This window comes from Dermacentor variabilis, chromosome 4 (assembly GCF_050947875.1).
Source record: "Dermacentor variabilis isolate Ectoservices chromosome 4, ASM5094787v1, whole genome shotgun sequence".
Classification (NCBI taxonomy): domain Eukaryota; kingdom Metazoa; phylum Arthropoda; class Arachnida; order Ixodida; family Ixodidae; genus Dermacentor; species Dermacentor variabilis.
The window spans coordinates 18,444,453-18,468,361 of record NC_134571.1 but is presented as its reverse complement, the minus strand read 5'-3'; the positions used below and the strand labels follow the sequence as shown (position 1 = coordinate 18,468,361).

The 23,909-nt window shown below is 45.0% G+C and overlaps 1 protein-coding gene across 1 annotated transcript in view; it reads right to left on the bottom strand.

The window, feature by feature from the left end:
• Nucleotides 1–23,669, bottom strand: part of LOC142578732 (uncharacterized) — a 68,407-nt gene extending 44,738 nt beyond the window's left edge. Inside the window, exon 1 of the mRNA XM_075688247.1 lies at nt 23,493–23,669. Within this exon, the coding sequence (XP_075544362.1) occupies nt 23,493–23,567 (75 nt within the window). The 5' untranslated portion in view covers nt 23,568–23,669. The remainder of the gene's footprint in view (nt 1–23,492) is intronic.
• Between the last annotated feature and the right edge of the window lie 240 nt (nt 23,670–23,909).

The window sequence follows — 23,909 nt, the reverse complement described above, 5'->3', positions numbered from 1 at the left end:
CTTGTCGCGTCGGAGACCCTAACCCTGCTGCATGGAGCTTTGAAGGGCGTTTCAGTACTGCTACACCTAGTTTTAATACTCGGTGCCGGAAACAGTAATTTTATTCCCCACCTACCTCTAGTCAAAAAAAGGGAGAAAAAGCGACGGAAAGGATGCAAACGACGCAACAACGACAGTGCGTCATGCAGACGACAGCTACTCAGCCCGTGAGCTCGTCTCAGCCAATGGGCGCTGTGAAATCGCCGAAGCTTCAGGATGATGATGATGATGATGATGATGATGATGATGATGATGATGATGATGATTTAATGGCATAACCTTTGAAACGGGGCGGTGACAAATATTCACCTAGCCTGCTTGATTTAATCAGGTATGCTATACATGCTTTTTATCTAGCATTTTTGTATACATCTCCTTAATCTTTTTTTTTCCTTCAAAATCTACCTTGTACCGCTGCTATGACTGCAAAAGATTCGGTTGTATCAATCTGTTTCCTGCTTTTTTTTTCACCATTACTCTAAGCATTTCTAGCTTAATCTCGGCTGCTGACCGGTTGACGCTTCCGTCATCTTTAAACCCAAGTGCTTCTGTGAGGTGTGCGTTACCGATCGTTCTCACTGGGTGAATCCCTTCGCATGCCATTAGGATGTGCTGAGTGGTCTCCAGATTTTCGTTGCAGCACACGCATGCCTCATCTTGTTGCAAATATTTGCTCCAGTATGTTTTTGTCCTTAGGCAACCGGCTCGAGCCTCAAATAGCAAGGCGCTGTACTTTGTGTGTTATCGTACAGATTTTCCCTTCTAATTTCTTTCTTCTCCCTAAGGCGACGGCAGCGCCGCCGCAATTTCAAAGTTGTTTGAATCACCCTCGGCGATTGCCCAGGCGGCCGCTGGACCCACTCCCCCATTCCAGCGCACTCTAGTTTGGGTCCGATACCAATCTAACCTCTCAATAGCACTGGATTCTACAAAGAATCGCCCAGTAAGGTTTGCTCATTCCGACTACTCTTGCCACACTAGCGTCACTAAGATTAAGTCATCACTGAATCTTCCAACCCTTTAGCAGCGCAACAAAACCGTAAGGAGATGCCTTTCTCATGAGTTTTACCACTCACTGCTACATCAGACTAACATCCCACCTGCGCATCGCACTTCATTCCGTCACAAAAAAGGCCATTTATTCCTCTGCAACTCGCACCGACGCTCATCTGCACTTCTTTATTCAAGCGTATGAGGGACTGAATCCTCTTCCAGCCGAAGCTGTGCACCACTCCGCCATGCATCTTATATTTCTTTAAAATTTGGGGGAAGCTTAACCTTTGCCTTTAAGAGTGGAACGCGACAGCATTCAAATACCCCTGGATGCTTTTCATGCTTCCCGGGAACTGCAGCTTATGTAACCATAGCCTTCACAGGGAAGCGCTGGTGGCGAACGCTATACACGAAGGCGAGCTTCCCGGTATAAACGCGGCCTCTTGCGTGGGTCGATCTCCTGTTATTGATTCGCACTTTTAATATTTCAGTCTGAAAAGAGCTAACATAAAAGATATGCTCTATCGGTGTTTTTTCTTTTTTATATTACATTTGTTAGGGGGCTGCCATTCTCAAGATTCCGAGGAATAACTTTGTAAAAAAAATGAGAGACAAATGATGAACAACTTTGGTGGTAGAATAGTGGTTGGGTATGCGTGTTTCGTAATTTGGTTCGAAATTTCTTTTGCTGAAACGACGTCCGACGCTGGACACCGACGCCGAATTTTCCACGACACGGGGCCCTTAACACTGTCGCGTTGAAATATTACCCACTAGATATGCCCACCCCGATGTAACTGCCTCAAACGGAACATTTGGGTATAACTAACTAACTAACTAACTAACTAACTAACTAACTAACTAACTAACTAACTAACTAACTAACTAACTAACTAACTAACTAACTAACTAACTAACTAACTAACTAACTAACTAACTAACTAACTAACTAACTAACGAACAAACTAACTAACTAACTAAGTAACTAACGAACGAACTAACTAAAAACTAACCAACTAACTAGCTAACTAAATTAATTGAGTAATTTATTATTTCATTGTTTAGTTAGTTGTCTAATGCATTGCTTAAAATATTAAGCAGATCCAAAGCACATTTTGGAGTCCACGTGGAGCGAAGCTTTCGTGAAGTTGCCACCGAATAACATGCTACGAACGTGTCCACTTCTGTTCCTGCGCCTTTGGCGCAACGGACATTGGCGCTCTCTCGCGCGCGCACCTGCAGTGCTACGCAACGTGACGCACGGGGCGGTGATCTCGAAGAGCTTAGTTGCCGATGGCACAGCGTGCGTGCGACTGCGGCCTATTGGCTACGGAACGTCGGGCTGCTGCGCTGCGGGACCGACGTTTGATCCCAACGTGGGGCAGGTAATTAAGTTTTCTTTGTTTCTTAAGTGCGATCCATTCGTCAAGACAGCACCCTGAGGCCACGGTCAGGAAAATCCGGGAGGATTCGCAAAGATAACTTCGCTTTAATTAACAACGTTCTTGGTATTGCCAAGCTGCCACGGTCGGCATTGTGGGCGGCACCATGGGTCATATCGTGCAAGACAGCAGCCTGCAGCCACAAAGTGGAGGGAAGAGGCCAAGAAAGCTTCGTTGTAAATGTGGTACTGTGTTGAACCAAGCCAACCGCCACGACCACATGGCCAAATAGGATAGCTCAGGCCATGACGCTTCGATACCCATCGTGCAAGACAGCAGAATGTCTGTAAACTATTGAACAACAGGCCTTCTTTGGAGACTTCAGATCGATTTGGAGTTCGTGAGATATGTGTATCTGGGTATCTGGCCACATTCGTCTCGTCAAATTAGACGATTTGAGGCCTTCTATAGTGCACGCATATATAGCGCAGCAAGAAAGGCGTCAAAATTAAGCTTGGAACGAAAAAGACGCACCAAAAAGTAAGCGCAGAGATATGTACGGAGCAGTAATGATGATCAAAAGGACGTAAGTGGAACCCAGATGCTCTAGTTCAAACTGCGCGCGCCTAAAAGCGGTGCCGTAAGTGTAGCTTTACTCAACCAAAACTATGGTCCGATCCCGGATATATTGCAGTCTGAAAAAATGTGGACCTATCCCGAAGGTAGCGCAGTCTAATCAACAAACCACATGGTACACTGATACTCACAAGAAGACCTTGTTCTTCCTCGATATCAACCGCTGTTGACTCTCCTTTTATAGATGAAAAACCACAAACAGATATACCATAGCTTACACCATAACGGCTCCGTGCTAACGAGAGGCCAAAGAAACGGCATTTCTGAAAAAGATGTCTTGCTTATGCTAATCGTAAATGAACTTGCCCGGGCCGAGCAACGCAATTGCCTCAGTGACCACGACAGTACCCGGGTTGTACGGCAGCGTGCAGGATGACCCGCGCAGTGGCTTGTCAAGGCATTGGCTTGCCACGCTCTAGTAATCGCGATTCCCAGCCGCTACACTTCTCAAGTAAACACAGCCTACACCCTCCGCTGCTGCTTTCTGCGCTCAATCATTGATCCGGAGTTCACGTTTAGCGAGGAAGCGCCGCCTGCGCAAACGAGAGGAACCGCGTACCACGTCTTGCACAGGCATCCACGTTGAACGCTGGATGCTCGAAGTGCGCTAGCACTTATGCCGAGGCCAAGATCTAAAGCAAAGCCATGCATGCACTGAGAACGTCCTCGAATATCTTTAGTAAAACATGCCTCTAACAAAACATATGTCTGTGTACAGGCCGCAGTTTTGTCACTGCATGCTACTGCCGCCCAGTGTGGACTAACGCCTAAACAAACTCACACGCACTTGTGAATTACGCGTAACATTATGCTAAAATTGCGCAAGAAAGGCACAAGAGCGCACAGAAAAATAAAGCGCGTAAACTAAAAAGCACCTGGTCAGCAGTTTGATTGTCGGTCTACTCAAGGAACTTACTTGAACAGCACATAATGGACCATAGCATGAGAAGCCAACAAACAACGCGTAATGCGAAGACGTGGGACTGTTCCCTAACTCTACGGCAAGTTGTTTTTTCATCCACTTTCATTGCCATTAATTTATAGTTTTGTTCAATTCAATTAGTAAGCACAACTAATTTTCGCTATGTTTTCCTTGGTGTCTGTTTGTTGGCTTCTCATGATATGATTAATAAAGATCGGGCCCCTCGGTTAACCCCCTTTCTTCTCGTTCTTACAAAATGGACCAAGGAACACGAATAGACAGGATCCCACGCCCGTCAAGACTGGGCGCAAGGAAGAACACCGGACGCACTGTCCACGTGATGTTTTATACGTTTTCGTGGCGCAAAGAAGCTCACTACGATGCATGCATTGTTATGCATTGCTGAGAAATCCAATACGTCTTCGCGCGCTCGTACCACAGGCGTTTATCTGTCACCGACCGATGCGCTTCGCGAAGTAAGGCGCCCGCGCAGGTGGTCGAACCACTGGCATAACGAAACCAAGCGGCGCGTTAACAGTCACGTGGACAACGCTTAGGGCGCTATTTGTGCGCTCAGTTTCGGAATCGAAGCGTATAGAAAAGTGGGCCAATTGTCGGTCACGATGTACCACTGCTGCTGGCTCTTTTGTAGGGATGTGCGAATAGTGATTTTTGAGACTGAATCGAAAATGAATCGAATAGTACTAGAATCGAACCGAATATTTAGCGGTAGTTTTCGAATAATAAATAGCCGTTGTTAAAGTTAATATAAAATGATCATTACATCCCAGTATTGTTAAAATAAGCACGTTTCTGTCATTACATAGTACGGTATGAAGCGTTGTTATTTAAAAGCACGAATGGAGCATAAGGAGCAAACAAGTAGTTCCTTCGCATGTACAGGGCTCTTAAAGAGTGCGAATGATCGCTGTACCGCCTGTAAAGTATGGCTACGTAAGTGACGTAGCCTCCTCCACTGCGCAAATTCTCACGTTTTATGTTTAAACTATGGCCACGGGTACGAAAATTTACCGTACCTTTGCTCCAGTTCTGTGCTTATTTGGGCGCAGTTTGCGTTATGAAATATTCAAAAAGCATTTTAAAGATATTCGCATTTACGAGAATTTCCGCATTTACTATTCGATTCGAAGAGCCAATCGAGTAGGGCACTAGTCGCTTCGTTATTCGAAAACTTAGAATATTCGCACACATCTACTTTTCTTTTTGTAATCGCGTAAACCGATTTAACCTGCCGCGGTGACCGCCTGAAATACCTACATTGCAACACATGAGCCTTGACTCTAGCAACAAAAAGAAAAAGTTACTTAACCAATATTAGTTTACTAATGAGCCGTCTGCAACAGCTATCGCCCCCATCATCCGCCGAACTGAGGTTACCAGTTAATAACGAAATATTTCTGATGCGATTAAGTCAATAAAAAAATAACATTAGAAAAAACACGCTGTGGATAAGAAATCACCCACAATAGAAGTGGGGAGGTGGGAGGGGGAGTAACAAGCCAGAAATCGTGTTGTACGTGGCCAGCCTTGTGAGCAATGGGTTTTTTTGTTCCCCTTCATCTCTCTCTACCAGAATCGCTCGAGGAATCTGGCTTCCCCAGTCTACTGTGTTTTCTTTATTCCTTAATTCTATCTTTCGTTCTCTTTTATTTTATTTTTATGTACTGCTGAACGTACTTCGTCGTACAAGTAAAGCACCCAAAAGTGGCTTCCAACTTTCGTTACGCAACGGATGGAATTCAGGCGCTATAGAAGTGAGGCAGAGAGAGAGAGAGAGAGAGAGAGAGAGAGAGAGAGAGAGAGAGAGAGAGAGAGAGAGAGAGAGAGAGAGAGAGAGAGAGAGGAGCAGGGATGTTAACGAGCCGCTATCCTGCTTTGGGGGAAGGGAGAAGGGGAATAGAAAGAAGGGAGAGGAAGAGCCAGATGGGGTAGAGAGTCGTGCATGAACAGCAGTACAGAGTCAAAGCCGCTCGCACAAGCCAGACGTTCTCAGAAACCACAAAAGTGCCTTTAGTACCTACTGGGCCGATGATCGGCGGGGAAAGTGTTCTAATAGTGTATGTTCCCTCAGAAGACGATCATCTAGTTTCCTGAAAGCGTTGATCATTGATTGTCTGTGTGCTTCAAACTGAGGACAGTAGCACAATACGTGATCAGTGTTCTCCTGGCAGTTGCAGAGATCACGTGCAGGTCTGTCAGCCATTCCAATTTCAGGCAGGGAGAGAAATAGTGAAATACTGCTGGGGACCGCAGTGCTTCACAGAGTGATTGAGGTTTTCCATCTATGAAGTACTATGCTCACAATGCGCAAGCAGCTATACGACTAGGTTTGCCGTGTAACACACACACGCACGCGCACTTGGTGTGTGTGTGTTACACGGCACACTTGGTGTGTGTGTGTGTGTGTGTGTGTGTGTGTGTGTGTGTGTGTGTGTGTGTGTGTGTGTGTGTGTGTGTGTGTGTGTGTGTGTGTGTGTGTGTGTGTGTGTGTGTGTGTGTGTGTGTGTGTTTGTGTGTGTTTGTGTGTGTGTGTGTGTGTGTGTGTGTGTGTGTGTGTGTGTGTGTGTGTGTGTGTGTGTGTGTGTGTGTGTGTGTGTGTGTGTGTGTGTGTGTGTGTGTGTGTGTGTGTGTGTGTGTGTGTGTGTGTGTGTGTGTGTGTGTGTGTGTGTGTGTGTGTGTGTGTGTGTGTGTGAGAGCACATTTGCTCATTCGAGCATATTTTGCTCATTTTGCATCCGCATGTATGGCGTGAACGCGCCAATGTTTTTGTAGTACCAGTACCAAGAATCATGTTTGCTGCGGCATTGCTTTTGACCGTAAAGACACGCTCTTGACTCAAGGCGTCTGACCACGCCATTCTGTGCCTGCACAGCTCGTACTTGTCACGTGTTCAGCATCGTCGAGCTGTAAAACATCCGCATGCTCCCTCTTTGAACACTGCTTTGTCGAATTTATACATCGAAGGAAGAAAAAAACTTCTGTATAGTGTTACGAAACGTGGTATTCTAGCCGAGACGCGGGTGCTGGAGTCGATGTTCGACGTAAACATATTGATCAGCGGTGCTGGCAACACGGAACTAAAGTCCCCGGGGCGCCTTAAAAACTTGAAGAATAAAAGCGAGACTTCGGTGCCTACGTTTTTCAGCATTCCATTTCACGTCCAGCGAGCAGCGCTTCTTGGTCACCGCCGCGTCGCGTCGCTGCTCGGCCGCAGTGAAGAACGCACGCGCTCGTGCCCCCCCCCCCCTTTTTTTTTTTTGTAGTTTGCTTAAACGGGCAGCGGGGAGCCGACAATTCTGGGTGGTGCCGGCTCACATACCCATTTTTTTCTTTTTTTTACAACCTCAAGCTTTCGCGGAGCGAGCAGTTAGCAGAAAACATCCTGTGAGCATTGCCAGGGGCTTGACTAACATCGGGGTTGAATATTCATATTTTCAATATCTCTTGCGCAGAAAAACAAGGGCACAGGCAACACAGGCAGGGATATTTATAACTCAAGTGGTAAAAAAAAGTAACGAAAAAGACAACCTTAACAAATGCGTATTTAAGGCATATTGTATGGGTACCTTATAAGCGATGACTTTTCGTGTAAATTAATTTTCTTGTGCGATATTCACGGCGCGCTATTTCAATCAGTACATGATGGCATATGATTCGATTACTTTTGGCGTCGTGGCGTTTTTCTTCTAAATATGGCTGAACCGGTATTGGAGGCTCACTTTCCGCCTCTCCTTAACTAACGTTCTTGCAAGGACACATGTAAGCGAACAACATAATAACTCGTTTAATGACCGCATATAACTTTCAAGTGTACAATGCTATATTTGTAGCGAGCGGAAGACAACGGCATTTGAGAAGAAACAATGCGAAATAACCCGGACGTAAGGGTAGTACAGACAGCTGTCCTTTCCTTACGTCGGGTTCTTTTGCAAGATTTCTGCTCAAGTCTGAACATACCAGTCCAAATGTGTACGCTTTTGCAGTGGCATTCGTTACGAGATTTTTAGAAATTCTATGAGCAACTCTATGATATGATACAGATACTGTTGAAAATGCACCGCATTTACTCGAATATAGGCAGGACACAAATAAACGTCAACGCCTATATATTGATCTCGCCAAGAAATAAAATCACCGGTGCCGTTGAGCGCACTGGATATTCAGCGTATCTTACAACCAGTCTGAGCAATCTCCCGACTAGCGCTAAGGTGACCTCGACGGGGGAACTCCGTTAGCTCCATGCTTTTGCTGGCTTTGTTCACGAATACAGGTCGACATTCTTTGATGACGAATATAGGTTGGTAGCTCATTTTTGGGCAACATTCCCGGAAAAGGAATGGTCGACCAATATTCGAATAAATCTGGTGTGCAGCATGTCATCAGCACGCGGCTCAATTGTATGTGACAGAATAAGTTTTCACGCAAGGCTACCAGCAACGCGTTATGTACAATAGGTGGTGTCCAAATCAACGCTCCAGCGACCGCTTCCTCGTGGTAAAAGGCACAAGTCTTGAAGGGGATGCTTTCGCGGATTACATGCGCCGTAAGCAATTACAGGACCGGAAACACCTCATATGCACCATGTTTTGTACACCACCTATTGCTACATCATTTACCAGCATGATCATGTCTTGGTCTTTTTTTTTCTTAGCTTACTGTACATGCCGACTGTAAAATAACTGACATGATCAATGCGAATGTCTGTGGCCCTGGAGTCTCGCCGCATGACCTCCGAGGCCTCCCAATTCCCAAGTTTGAAGCTTGAAGTTTATTTCAGGCAACTAGGGGGGAAAAATCATGCAGTTGCCTAGGGGACCGGCGAAAAGGAAAAAAAAATGCCTTCGTGGGCGCCTGTTTTCTCGAAACCCAAGTTCACCACCAAAATGACACAATGATCAGGGGCGCTATAACGTAAAGCTATTCCAAACTTTTCTATTCCGCTTCTGCAGTCAGCCCTCCGGAATTGGTCAAATACTTTTTTGGACCACCCACACTTCGCCTGTCTGTCACGCGAAGTCACGAATACCGCGATAGCTCCCCATCTGATGTGACGTGCACACACTGATTATGCATGATTGGGTCGAACAAAAGAAAAATAGTTATTTCTTATTCGACGCCTTTTCGCCATTAGACTTCGGCTATTGGTCAAAAGTTTTAGGGCTGCACCCACTTCATCTGCCTGTCACGCGACGTCAGAAAACCGCGAAAACTCACCGCGTCAAAGTGACGTGTACACGTTAAAGCAGCATTAATATGCCGAACAAAACTGAATTTTTTTTCTGAATAGGCACAGGCTACCCCGTTCCGGAAGGAATAAAAGACGGCTGCCGCCGATCGCTCAGGCACTGGCTACTCGCACCTGCCGGAGAGCATGGGTTTATTTGCGCGCAATAAAACTTCTTGTGTGGCTGTGTAACGTTTTCGGGCACTTTCGGCAGGTTTACGACCTCGCTCTGCCAACTCTTCTTTGCGGAGGATCCGGTTTAGCAGCGTTCTTAATCTTCCGTGGCATGCCGCCGCGATTTTCGACCAGCCACCTCAAGCTCAAGACCAATCGCAGACGCCGGCATCACCCTCTTCATCCGCTTATCGATTTTCAGTGCACTGCCTCGGCCCCATCGAATCACTCTCCACTTGGGCGTTCTCCTCGCCTATTGTCAGTCAATTAGATAAGACAAGCCGCTCAGTGTAGGTAATGTTATTCGTTTTAAAGCAAACAAATGTGACCTCCTATAAATGAGGAGAGCGTTTGATTGGTCTGTTCAGAGAACCCTGCGAGCCACTGCCCGATGCTTGCGTCGGCGTTTACGTAAGTTTGACGTGAGGAGATTGGAATAAAAACATATTGGAATAGTTTTACGTTATAGGGCCCCGGAGTTACAATTTGACAAAAGCTATAAATGTGCAGACAAGAAATAGCATAAGACACAAGAAGCAGGCGTGTGAAGTAACGTATTTGTAATAAGAATTATTACATTTATATTACAACAAGTATACAAGTGAAAAGATGACAAAGATGATAAAATTAATACAGGCAAATGACAGGAAAAGACTGATTTTCGCGACTTACAAATTAACGAGTGCAAACAAGACAAACAGCAAACTTTTTTGGACAGCATGACACAAGGTATATATTGAAGGCCATGCTGCTTTTATAGCATTTCGTACGAACACTGCCGGATAGAAATTTGGCACGGCAGTCAATCAACCATCAAGCGGAATCATTGGTTGTGCGTGGACCTTTCTACTAACGCACAAAGCTGTGAGATGCGGCGAAGAACAAAAACTAAAAAGTAAAGAGAAAATGTTCAAGTATCTATCTATCTATCTATCTATCTATCTATCTATCTATCTATCTATCTATCTATCTATCTATCTATCTATCTATCTATCTATCTATCTATCTATCTATCTATCTATCTATCTATCTATCTATCTATCTATCTATCTATCTATCTATCTATCTATCTATCTATCTATCTATCTATCTATCTATCTATCTATCTATCTATCTATGTTATCGGCGTTTTACATTCCTTCTCGGCAATTAGTTGCAACGAATCTATGCCAGTTACATAGTGTTGACGGCGAGGAACGCAAGTCGTGACTCGAAGACAGAGAGGGACCCTCGAATGAGAACAGAGCGGTCGAAATTCGAGGCGCTCCTTACAGGGGTGGGCGGCAGTAAGTTTGTTTTCAGGAAGCCCATCGCTCTCCACTTCCAGGAGCTCGTTAAACCGTAAATATCGCAGCACTGAAATGAGAAAAGTGTAGCTTACGAGTGTACCGGGGCTTATACTTCGAGATTGACGCTAATCCGAAGGCGGCTCAGTGCTCGAATTTAAGGCACCGTCATCCGTTCTCGACATTTTTTTCCAGCAGGCCGCTTTAATCTCCCTCTCATAAAAAAAACGAAATAAAGAAATGAAAGATAGCAAGAAGCCAAAGAGCTGAGTTCATTTACGGAGGGATGATGCGCGCGTCTACATGCTGTTTCTATGGGCAGCTTTGTAGAAGCGATCTAGTTTGTTTTATTGGCTGATGACTTTCGGCGGGTGCGCTTTCACTTTCGTGCGTACAATGTCTAACGCCACGCCTCCCTCGAGTGAGGGTCGTCCAGCCTCGTCTGGTGCCTACGCGACACTGCGCGTTCTAGTGGAACAGGGAGTAAGGCCATGCTGCATGCGAACCCTCACAATATTGCTGCTGACCAGCAGGGCACACAGCCCTCCCAAAGCAAATAATCCCTCACCCGCCTTAACCCCCTCAACTTCCCGCACGTGAGTATTCCCTCCGACGGGAAACACGTGCGCTTATGCCACTTATTCCCCCGTCATCTAAGTCGTTTGCGTCATTGTGGAAGCTGGACTTTTCCTTACACAATAGGAATACTGAATGCACCTCGATATGTGTTCATCCGAGCTTCGTTGTCTGCTCACCGCCAGATGGTGGTGGTGGTGATAAACTTTATTGAAAGGGGGAAGGGTAAAGAGGGACTTGGCTGAGGGTTAGGGCTCAAGTAAGGCCCTGGGCCTGCTTGGCCTTTTCCGCCCAGTCCATGAGCCAGGCTGTCCAGTCAGTCTCGCTGCTGACGGGGGGATGAGAGAACGGGAGCGAGGTGCATTCCCACATTATGTGTGTGAGTGTTCCTGTTTCTGAACAGAGCCTACATTTGTCGCTTTCCCTGCGCCCTGTGATTTTGTTAATGTATTTTGGATGTGGGTATGTATTTGTCTGAAGTCGCCGAAACGCGACCGCTTGCGTTTTGTCGAGTTGCTTGGCCGGTGGTGGGAGCGCGCGACGCCTCAAGCGATACCGAAGTCTCGCAGGGTTCCTCGTGTCTCTCCTCCTCATTCACGCCGTCCGCATCCGCTGACGAGGCTCGGCGCGCGAGATCTCGAGCCAAACTGTGAGCCGACGCGTTGCCGGGCACAGCCGCGTGAGCGGGGGTCCACACGAGGGTTGTCAAGATTAATTCGCACTATACGACGTGCATACACAAATTTCCTAACATTTCACGTATCGCTATAACGCATCGTGTACCCAGGAAAAACAAAACTCTCTCCGGCAAGCCGAAGATGCCACCCGAGTCCAAGGGCTTCGAGCCGCCACCTGAGGCTACCATGACCAAAACTGCCGATCATTTTTTAAAATAAAGTTTATTTTCTTCTTCTTCTTAACCCGCCAATAGTCAGACAGTTACGCCCGGGGCGTTATTCCACTGCGCAAGGATATTACCTGTGCACTCATCGTACTTTCGGCAGTATACTGCAGGCGACTTGGAGATGCAAACGACTGAGAGAATATAGGGAGAAATAAGCTTAGGAGGAGGAAGGTGCTTAGGAGGCTGCGGGCCGGGCTGGCTCTTACACCGGCTGTCACCTGTAAATGAGACTAGCCGCACTTTCTACTGTGTGCAACATGTCCATACTGTCGCTTTGCAGTGAGTGAAGCTGATGAACCGCTTGTTGTGGACTTTTCCATACTTTCAAACGAAGCCACGTCGCCTCCTGCACAAGCTCGCCTCCGCTCTACTGTGCCGCGACCAGCTACGACCGACAGGTATACATGACAGCAAATACCACAAAACACTGATTTAATGCATACACAGTTAGGACCTTAGAGCAGACGTAAAGCACATACACAACAACGTGCAAGCTTTAGCTCGTGGGCTCCTATCTAAATACATGGAAAAAGAGAAATGTTTTTTTTTTCTTGGTAACCACTGCACGAAATTTGATGGTGTTTGCTGCACCTAAAAGAAAAAGCCAAAATCTAGTGCTTTTTGGTAGCAAACTCCCGATTTAGGCCGTCAATTTGTAATAAAGATTGCTGAGAATCGCAAATATTCATAAAACGAAACTATGAGGTTTACAACTCTGTAAGTCTGCAACAATAAACGACATCGCAATTCTGTAAATTGCATATAGTAATACATCTAAAACAGGCAAATCTGATCTATTATACATGGATTTTAAGTACACCACTGATAGGTGAGTAGCACTTTTGCAAAGCCTTCGTAAACATTGTAACAGGTTCAGGTAAAATATAAAGTAATGTATAAAATTTGCACGGATTGGATATTCTGACGGATGAAATTTACAGAATGGCGGTATCTGTTCTTGGTGCAAGGTTGCGGACTTATAAACATCGTACATCTTTTTTCTCTCACTTGCCAATTTTTGGCAATATTTTTGTGAGAAAATTCAGGCGATAAATAAAAATTTCGTTTCCAGAAGTCACTAGAAGTTAACCTTTTCTCTCAAATGCCGCATATTTCGTTAAAATAGGCCAAGGGTTAATTAAGAAAATAATTTCTGCGTTTTATTTTACATGTATTTGAAGAGGCGGCGTCGGATTCGGGCCGAGCTAAAGCTTCCTCTTAAAGCATGTATTCATCGCAAAAAAAAAAGGGGAGGGGGGGGAGAAAGAGTGGTCGTGTATTTAGGGTCGCAATCAAGATGGCATAAACAATAATCGAAATTGATGGATAGTGATCCTTTGTCTAACGAAGCTGGTTTTATAGCGAAGCTGTTAGCCTCTCGTTGGTCGGCATTTCTCGTGCCCGTGTCCGCGGGCAAAAATCTGGGTCGATTCCGAAGGTACTGCATTACCGGGCCGACCCTCGACGGTGGTGAATCAGGCTCCAAGCACTCAGCAAAGTGAAAAGAAAAGTGCGTGCATTCTTTAGAATCCCGCATACAATATACAGAACAGCATTCGTTTCATTAAATAACAAGCACAAAACAACCATCCGAACCCCATAATTGATGACAAGGCGCTCCTGATAGCGATGCGAAGTACGTAGCGCTTACCGCGTACGTTTCCTGGTAAAGATTACTGTTGCGGAAGCTGCCGCGGCGACGGCAGTTTGTGACGTGTGGAGTGACGTCACTAGCGTTTTGTATACAAAAGAACCAGCCTAGCAACAGATTTAACAGTACCGCTATTGGTAGGCAACGCATAGGTAGGACTTCCGAGGAGCAGAGTGAATACGTGGAGCGGCAAAGGGAAAAAGAAACGGCAATATGGTCACCGACTGCATGCTGTCAAAATTACCATTACTCCCATTATTACCATTACTCTAAAGCAATAAAAAATTGCCTGCCCCTCTCAGTAGCTGTAATGGTTGTTTTGAACAGCTTCGCTGGATATTCACTTGCGAAGGGCCGGGATGGCAAGTCAATTTTTTATGCTATCTGATCACTATTACTTGGATTATCATCATCACTATCCGCTTTAAAGTGTACTGTACGACGAAAGCCTCCTCTAGAGGGCTCGTATTACTTATGTTTTATGTCAATCAAGCCCACCCTAAGAGTGCAAAACCATGCTTTGCAACCCCTGGTACCCGTTCTCTTATTCTAATAGATCATTGGTTATCTCCGAACTACAGAGCTTGTACAACTCTGCCTCCTTTCTTTAGTACCACTAGAACGTAATATAATCATACCAGCTTCCTTTATTTCAATTGAGAAGAAGCTTTAGTCGGTATTAACTACAATTTCAAATATTTAAATACATGTAAAATAGAGAAATTCTCTAACTAGAAAGCCACAAGATTGAGTCAAGTTTATTATTGTTAAGAGATACGATTAAATTTTAATGGCTTTTAGAAGCTGAATTCCGACTTAGGGCCTGAAATTTTTGGGAAAGTTAGAAATTTTGAGGAAAGCAAACGTGAACTTTACCACATTGTAACTCTACACAACATATATATACATATATATATATATATATATATATATATATATATATATATATATATATATATATATATATATATATATATATATATATATATATATATATATATATATATCGCATGTTATCTAAACTGAACAAATATAACGTATGTAAATCACGTGTGTCATACGTAGTCATACGGTAACGCATAAGACCAGCCAAAAATTGTTATATCATTTGCACGAGTTTTGCAAATGTCATACCCGGATGTCACTGGTGTATTTCATAGCGGTGTATAATAAATAACTTTTTAAGTGTGCCACTACATGCAGTGGCGATGTCAGTTTTTATTTATTTATTTATTGCTGAGTAACACGGTTGTCCACTTTCGAAACTTTACAATCTTTGGCAAACATTGCAAGAAATTCTCCCACCAGTCGTTGAATTCTAACCGCTTCGTCTAAATGCAACAAACGCTATTAAATCGGGTTCATTGGATGCTGACCATAACGGTGTTTTCATGCATTTAGATAAGTGCTCCCGAGGTGAAGCTTCATTGTAACATTATGCCTATCACACTTCTTTCCAGTCTGTATAAGGATGCTGTTTCCGATCAGTTTGTTTCACTTGGCCATTTGACCTTGGATATATTTCTTCGAAATTCAAAGAAATATATTCGAGTGGATGAAATTTTTTTTTTCATCACGCAGACCAGTATGCGCGAAATCGCCAAAGCACAAGTGTGTTTCTTGAAGACAACTTGGCTATACAAGCGACGTGACTATACACGTGAGTGAACATTTATCTGCGGGTGCACGCACATTGGATTTTTTTCATTTTGTCTTTCCTTCACTCTTTCCTTTTCCCAACATGTAGGCTAGCCACTCAGGTTTGACCATAGTTAGAATTCTTGCGTTCCCTTCGTCTTTCTCCCTCTTTCAGTGTAGGTTTTTGTGCGCATGGATCTGAGATCCTGGTTCGCGCTTAAATGCAATATCATTGTAGCAGGGCATGGTATCGTGCAGCATCATGTATGCATTCAGAGGACAACAGCCTTTACGTTTTGCGTTTGAGGCCACGCGCACCCTCGTTGTGATTCCAATGAACTAGCATGTAAGCAAGTTCAAACACATAATTGATTGAATCTTGCAAGATAATAATGCACAAGAAAACCGAAACAGACATACGGCATGTAACCTTTGGCGAATGTGTTATTTGGCTACTGTGTATGCTCATCTCTCTTGGGCAGAAAGAATTCAGATTTGTCTTTTTTCTTTAGTTTGTTTACTTCGTTTATTATTATGTATCTACTCTGCGCTGTCCGACACAGACGACAACAATCCTGTGCATTAAGAGTACGTCATGTTTTATGCATACGATTGCTTCAGTATCGTATCAGAGAGGTACTTATATAGAGGCATATCGCCCGTTCGAAACTTCACCAGTCGAAGGTTCGCCGGAAAAATATCAGCAATTTTAAAAGACCTTTTAGATGATTTTCCAGTCTGCTTTACTAGTTATTTGAGTACCAAAGAAAAACAGTTAGTTGAGTGAGAATTGCAGATTTCATAGTTAGTATTGCGAATAAGTCAGTCTTAGAATCAACGGAAGCTCACTTTGCCAGAAACGAGCTAAATGCCAAAGACTAGTTTCTGTTGACGCCACACTCAATTTCGCGCATCATCGTACCATGACATCAAAGAATCTGGCATAATCTGGGCTAGTCCAAATAACTATGTATAATTAAACAAGCGTTGCTATGTATTCGAAGATCAATCGAAGCTCAACCCGGCAGTACTTAAGTAGCTTTTCTAGACATAAAAAGGATGAATATACGCGACTATAATGTGGAAACCATGTCGCTACCAAGGCTTCCCGCTCAGAAAGGCTGAGAGGGTTTTAACGCAAAACGTTACCAGTCTAGGCTTACTTTGCGTTCGGTCTTTAGTATTCATTTAAATCGACCAGCCTATTTTAACAGCGTCATCTCGCCTTCCTTCGGTCGCTCCGTGCTCTCAATGCTAGGGAACAAAGGCTGATTAGCTGTTTACAACAAGGTCGTTCACTCCTTCCTTCATAAAAGTTCTACGCCTTTACTCTCTCTCTCTCTCTAAGCCCGTGTGTTGTTGTCACTGCGGTAGTAAACACCTTGCCCATTAAACAGAACATGGTGATTCAAGTTAGGCAAAGCATAGAGGTTGGTACTACAACACACGGCTGTTGTGCGCGAGACGCAATTTTACTCGAGCGTAACGAAAAAGGTAGACGTAGATTCACTGGTGCCAAGCGGACGCCCGTAGCAGCCCCCATAACAAACAGTACCATTCTAATCGTAACATGTATCTATGTGATCATTCGGTGGAGCTAACTGCTACTTGCCTTAATTCTTTTTGTACGTCTAAATTATCTTAAAAGCCCGCCAGGCCTCATGAGTTGTGTGCATATCGGCGTGCGTCAAGAGACTAAACAAAAAAGTAAAAATCTTCAAATGATTCGCCGTGATTGCTTAGTGGCTATGGTGTTGGACTGCTAAGCACGAGGTCGCGGGACCGGATCCCGGCCTCGGCGGCCCCATTGGAGGCGAAATGCGAAAACATCCGTGTACTTAGATTTCATCATCATCATAATCATCATCATAATCATCATCATAATCATCATCATCAGCAGCAGCAGCAGCAGCAGCAGCCTGGTTACGCCCACTGCAGGGCAAAGGCCTCTCCCATACTTCTCCAACTACCCCGGTCATGTACTAATTGTGGCCATGTTGTACCTGCAAACTTCTTAATCTCATCTGCCCACCTAACTTTCTACCGCCCACTGCAAGGCTTCCCTTCCCTTGGAATCCAGCCCGTAACCCTTAATGACCATCGGTTATCTTCCCTCCTCATTACATGTCCTGCCCATGCCCATTTCTTTTTCTTGATTTAAGCTAAGATGTCATTAACTCGAGTTTGTTCACTCACCCAATCTGCTCTTTTCTTATCCCTTAATGTTAAACCTATCATTCTTCTTTCCATAGCTCGTTGCGTCGTCCTCAACTTAAGTAGAACCCTTTTCGTAAGCCTCCAGGTTTCTGCCCCGTACGTGAGTACAGGTAAGATACAGCTGTTATATACTTTTTTCTTCAGGGATAATGGCACCCTGCTGTTCATGATCTGAGAATGCCTGCCAAACGCACCCCAGCTCATTCTTATTCTTCTGATTATTTCCGTCTCATGATCCGGATCTGCGATCACTACTGCCCTAAGTAGATGTATACCCTTACCACTTCCAGTGCCTCGCTACTTATCGTAAACTGCTGTTCTCTTCCGAGACTGTTAAAGACTACTTTAGTGTTGTGCCGATTAATTTTTAGACCCACCCTTCCGCTTTGCTCCTCCAGGTCAGTAAGCATGCATTGCAGTTGGTCCCCTGAGTTACTAAGCAAGGCAATATCATCAGCGAATCGCAAATTATTAAGATATTCTCCATTACCTCTTATCCCAAATTCTTACCAATCCAAGTCTCTGAATACCTCCTGTAAACACGCTGTGAATAGCATTGGAGAGATCGTACCTCCCTGTCTGCCGCCTTTCTTTAATGGGATTTTGTTGCTTTCTTTATGGGGGACTACGGTGGCTGTGCAGCCGCTATAGATATCTTTCAGTATTCTTACACGTGGCTCGTCTACACACTGATTCCGTAATGCCTCCATGACTGCTGAGGTTTCGACTGAATCAAATGCTTTCTCGTAATCAATGAAAGCTATATATAAAGGTTGGTTATATTCAGCATATTTCTCTATCACCTGATTGATATTGTGAATATAGTCTGTTGTTGAGTAGCCTTTACAGAATCCTGCCTGGTCCTTTGGTTGACGGAAGTCTAAGGTGTTCCTGATTCTCTTTGCGATTACCTTAGTAAATACTTTGTAGGCAACGGACAGTAAGCTGATCGGTCTATAATTTTTCAAGTCTTTGGCGTCACTTTTCTTATGGATTAGGATTATGTTAGCGTTCTTCCAAGATTCCGGTACGATCGAGGTCATGAGGCATTGCGTATACAGGGTGGCCAGTTTCTCCAGAACAATCTGCCCACCATCCTTCAACAAATCTGCTGTTACCTGATCCTCCCCAGCTGCCTTTCCCCTTTGCATAGCTCCCAAGGCTTTCTTTAGTTTTTCCGGCGTTACCTGTGGGATTTCGAATTCCTCTAGACTACTCTCTCTTCCATTATCGTCGTGGGTGCAACTCGTACTGCATAAATCTCTATAGAACTCCTCAGCCACTTGAACTATCTCATCCATATTAGCAATGATATTGCCGGCTTTGTCTCTTAACGCATACGTCTGATTTTTGCCTATTCCTAGTTTCTTCTTCACTGCTTTTAGGCTTCCTCCGTTCCTGAGAGTATGTTCAATTCTATCCATATTATACTTCCTTATGTCAGCTGTTTTACGCTTTTTGATTAACTTGGAAAGTTCTGCCAGTTCTATTCTAGTTGTAGGGTTAGAGGCTTGCATACATTGGTGTTTCTTGATCAGATATTTCATCTCCTGCGATAGCTTACTTGTATCCTGTCTAACGGAGTTACCACCGACTTCTATTGCACACTCCTTAATGATGCCCATAATATTGTCATTCATGGCTCCAAAACTACGGTCACCTTCCTGAGTTAAAGCTGAATACCTGTTTTGTAGCTTGATCCGGAATTCCTCTATTTTCCCTCTTACCGCTAACTCATTTATCGGCTTCTTGTGTACCAGTTTCTTTCGTTCCCTCCTCAAGTCTATGCTAATTCGAATTCTTACTATCCTATGGTCACTGCAGCGCACCTTGCCGAGCACGTCCGCATCTTGTATCATGCCAGGGTTAGCGCAGAGTATAAAGTCTATTTCATTTCTAGTCTCGCCATTCAGGCTCCTCCACGTCCACTTTCGGCTATCCCGTTTGCGAAAGAAGGTATTCATTATCCACATATTATTCTGTTCTGCAAACACTTCTAATAACTCTTCCCTGCTATTCCTAGAGCCTATGCCATATTCCCCCACTGACTTGTCTCCAGCCTGCTTCTCGCCTACCCTGGCATTGAAGTCGCCCATCAGTATAGTGTATTTTGTTTTGACTTTACCCATCGCCGATTCTACGTCTTCATAGAAGCTTTTGACTTCCGTGTCATCATGACTGGATGTAGGGGCGTAGACCTGTACGACCTTCAATTTGTACCTCTTATTAAGTTGAACAACAAGACTTGCCACCCTCTTGTTGATGCTATAGAATTCCTCTAAGTTACCAGCTATATCCTTATTAATCAGGAATCCGACTCCTAGTTCTCGTCTCTCCGCTAAGCCCCGGTAGCACAGGACGTGCCCGCTTTTTAGCACTGTATATGCTTCTTTTGGCCTCCTAACTTCACTGAGTCCTATTATATTCCATTTAGTGCCCTCTAATTCCTCCAACAGCACTGCCAGAGTCGCCTGGTTCCGTTGCCAGGTTCAGAATCGAATGGCGGCCTGTCCGAATCCAGGGATTCTTAGCAACCTCTTCTGCGTCATAGGTCTGACCACCGCTGTGGTCAGTTGCTTCGCAGCTGCTGGAGACTGAGGGCCGAGGTTTGATTGTTGTATTCATATAGGAGGTTGTGGCCAAGTACTGCACCAGGGTGGCCAATCCTGCTTTGGTGAGGGAGTGCATTACCGGTTCTGGTCACCGGGATCAGGCCGCACTCCAGGCCTGTTTATGCAATTTTATCAACACGCGGATTTTTTTTAATCCGGTGGAAAATTGCGCGGCACCGGGATTCGAACCCCGGACCTTTTGCACGCGAGGTGGATGCTCTACCTCTACGCCACCGCTGAGATTTAGGCGCACATTAAAGAACGCCAGGAGGTCGGAATTATCCCGGAGTCCCCCTCTACGGCGTGCCTCATAATCAAATCATCAGTTTGGAACGTAAAAGTATATGCGTGCGTGTGTGTTTGTGTGTGTGTGTGTTTGTGTGTGTGTGTGTTTGTGTGCGTGCGTGCGTGCGTGTGTGTGTGTGTGTGTGTGTGTGTGTGTGTGTGTGTGTGTGTGTGTGTGTGTGTGTGTGTGTGTGTGTGTGTGTGTGTGTGTGTGTGTGTGTGTGTGTGTGTGTGTGTGTGTGTGTGTGTGTGTGTGTGTGTGTGCGTGTGTGTGCGTGTGTGTGCGTGCGTGTGTGTGTGTGTGTGTGTGTGTGTGTGTGTGTGTGTGTGTGTGTGTGTCGCTTTATAGCTTAGGTGGCTCTCTGGACATTTACTACAGCGTAACCCGAGAACTAAAGCGATCGCTTCTAGTTTTAAATCTACGAAACTCATGCTGGAAGTATTTCTACAGCGTTTCCAGCAGGTATGTAATCCGCGTAAATTGCCACGACCACATCGCGATGTTTAACCTAAAAGGAAAAAAAAAACGCTAACATGACGAATGCGGCACACCGTTTGGATATCGTGCATGGTTTATCGAGACTGCGCACATTCACAAAACAATATGTGTCGAAGATAACTGCCAACAGCAATGCTTTTCTCGGAAAACAGTTCCTTGAAAAACGCACGCATACAAAGTAGTTTGTTTTTATGTAGTGCATATTTCAAGCTGGAGCAACCTACCAAAACAACACTCTAACAGAAACGATTGCTGAAAGACAGGCCAAATGGATAACACGCTGCACGGCTCGCCAAATAAGAAAACAAAATAAATTTGACACCAATCATCGTGCTGATGGCTCTGAACCAAGACGCATGTAAGATTGTGAGTTTTATTCGTACGCTTACGGCGCACTAAATTAAGTAAAAGATATATCTCATAACTGGACATTGCTGAATGTCCTCTTTGACAAGCATTTGCTACAAACGATATAAAAGAGAAAAAAAAAATTCTCATTTGACATTACAATTTGAGCGCATACGTTATATATTGGCGCACGAGGCCAAAGCCGTGGTCTTTTATAGCTACTCGTACGTGGCCTACATATGCAGTGTTACGCGCAGCATTTCTTGAAGAGCAGGCTGGAGCATAAGACAACTGCAATGTATACGAAAGCGACACGGATGTTGTTGGAAACACTTGAAGTTTAAAGCGGCTAAAACGTGCTCTCTCGGCTGTGCTAAAATTAAAGTTCTGGGGTCTTACGTGCCAAAACCGCCATCTGATAATGAGGCAGTGGGGTACTCCGCATTGATACTGACTTCCTGAGGTTCTTTAGGCTGCACCTAATTGTTATGAACAAATTGTTATGAGCAAATTGTTATGAACGAATAACAAACTGAAACTGAAACTGAAATCTAAGTAAACGAGGGTTTTTTCAATTAGCCCTCATCGAAATGCGGCCGCCACGGCCAGGATTCAAACCCGTGACCTCCAGCTCAGCAGCGCAACTACGTACATCCACTGGGCTACCGCGGCGGTTGATGGTAATTGCTGGGAAAACTAATAGGAACATTAAAATGGCGCTTTCTTTTCTTTTTTTTTTTTCAGCTGGTCTCGAATGAAGTTAAAATCAAGATACACTATTTATCCCATGCTAATTAGAAGTGACGTACTTTTATCCGCCTCTTAACCAAAATAGATTGTCCTGGCACAAGTTAGTTAAGTGTGTTACAAGTGATCAAATCACTTGTAAGGAGAACGAACTGAACGACGAGACCTCTTACTCGTTGATTTCTCAAACGATGTGGCATCGCTTTACAGTCGCTTCCAAGACACGCACCAAACTCAAACAGCACGTCCAAGAATGGCTCATGCTTTTCCACAAAAAAGTGTCAAACCTAGAAACGCGAAGTCATGGTCTATAAACATGTCTCCGCTTAAAATGAGCGAAATCTGCTACGGCCCATTTTGCTTTATTTTATACGGCGCAGTCACTCAGCAATTCTATGATAAGCACGACGCTGTTGGCTCAATTGCGGGTTCATGGAGGCCGAATACTAGCGGAATGCGGAATGCCACAAACACCTTCGTGCTGAGTTTGGCGCCAGTTAAGGAATTTTCTCCAATATCAATAATTAAAGTGGAGCAACTTGACAAAACAACGAAACATCCAAAGCAGTGCTCCGGAGTTGCGCTTCGCTCCTCGAAGAGGCCATGCGTGTGTCGAGTGAGCTCCTGAACAACACTTTGCGATGTGGTGAACACTGTTTAAACCACGTAACTGGGAACTCAGAGGCGCGACTTAATGCTAATACATTTATCTTGCATTTACAGCTAACTCGTCATTGAATTATTTTGTAGACGCTTTGCGTCTCGGTCTCAATGTGTGTTTTGCGCTTGGAGACCAACTAGGCCAGTGGTACAACCCTTCTACTACAAACAATCAGTCGATTAATTAATAACGGCACATAAGACAGCCACCCTATTTATCATTCCAGTCAATAAGGCAACCAAGTAAGTCGGTCGGTCGGTCGGTCGGTCGGTCTTATTTTATATGATGATGCTATCACATGTAATGACGCACACCTTGCGCGAATATGAAAGGGAACGTCAGAGTTCCGTTTAAGCTAAGTGATCTTTCTTCTTGTTACTAAGCTGAAATAAAGTTGAACTAACAGTGGGGATATTGTTCAGCACGAAAACTATAAAGCAAATATGAAAGAGCGAGGTTGGGGCTTTACACATTTACAGAAAGCGCTTTTTGAACGCAAAGCGAATGTTGGCTTCCATAAGAGCACGATGTCTACTTGCGATATTTTCCAGCCGGCACTACAATATATGCCTCGGTACAGCGTGAAATATATAACTGCCGACGTCGATGCCGGAAATGCATTGGGAGTGCGTCCCACCCGGGCGCCATTTGACTCGCAGCGCGAAAAAGTCACTCACAAGCGTGTAGATGCCGCAGGCGAAGCTTCCCCTGCGCAGAGAGAGCCAGCAGCAACAGTTGCGCAGCAGGGCCATGCCGCAACAGTCAGCGGGGACGCCACCCGAGGCTCATATGCGCAGGAGCCACACGTGCTGGCGCGCGAGCGCCGGCAGACGCGCGCACCGTCCCGCTTGGCGCGTCGCGCGGCTCTCCGCGCGCCACGCTCGCTCGTTTCCGGGGAGAGCGCGGCGGCGTCGTCGCCGCCCCGCGTCGCGCTCATCGCACCCTTCTGCTCCTGCACGTCTCGCTACGCTTGTCCAGCCGCACGGCGCGTTGTCCGGTCGCTGCTTCTTGCACTGCAGCGGAAGCTGCGGGTTTAGTCGCGCTGCCAGGAAAGTGAGCCGAAATACGGGCTCCTCCATTGTCCGCTTTGACGG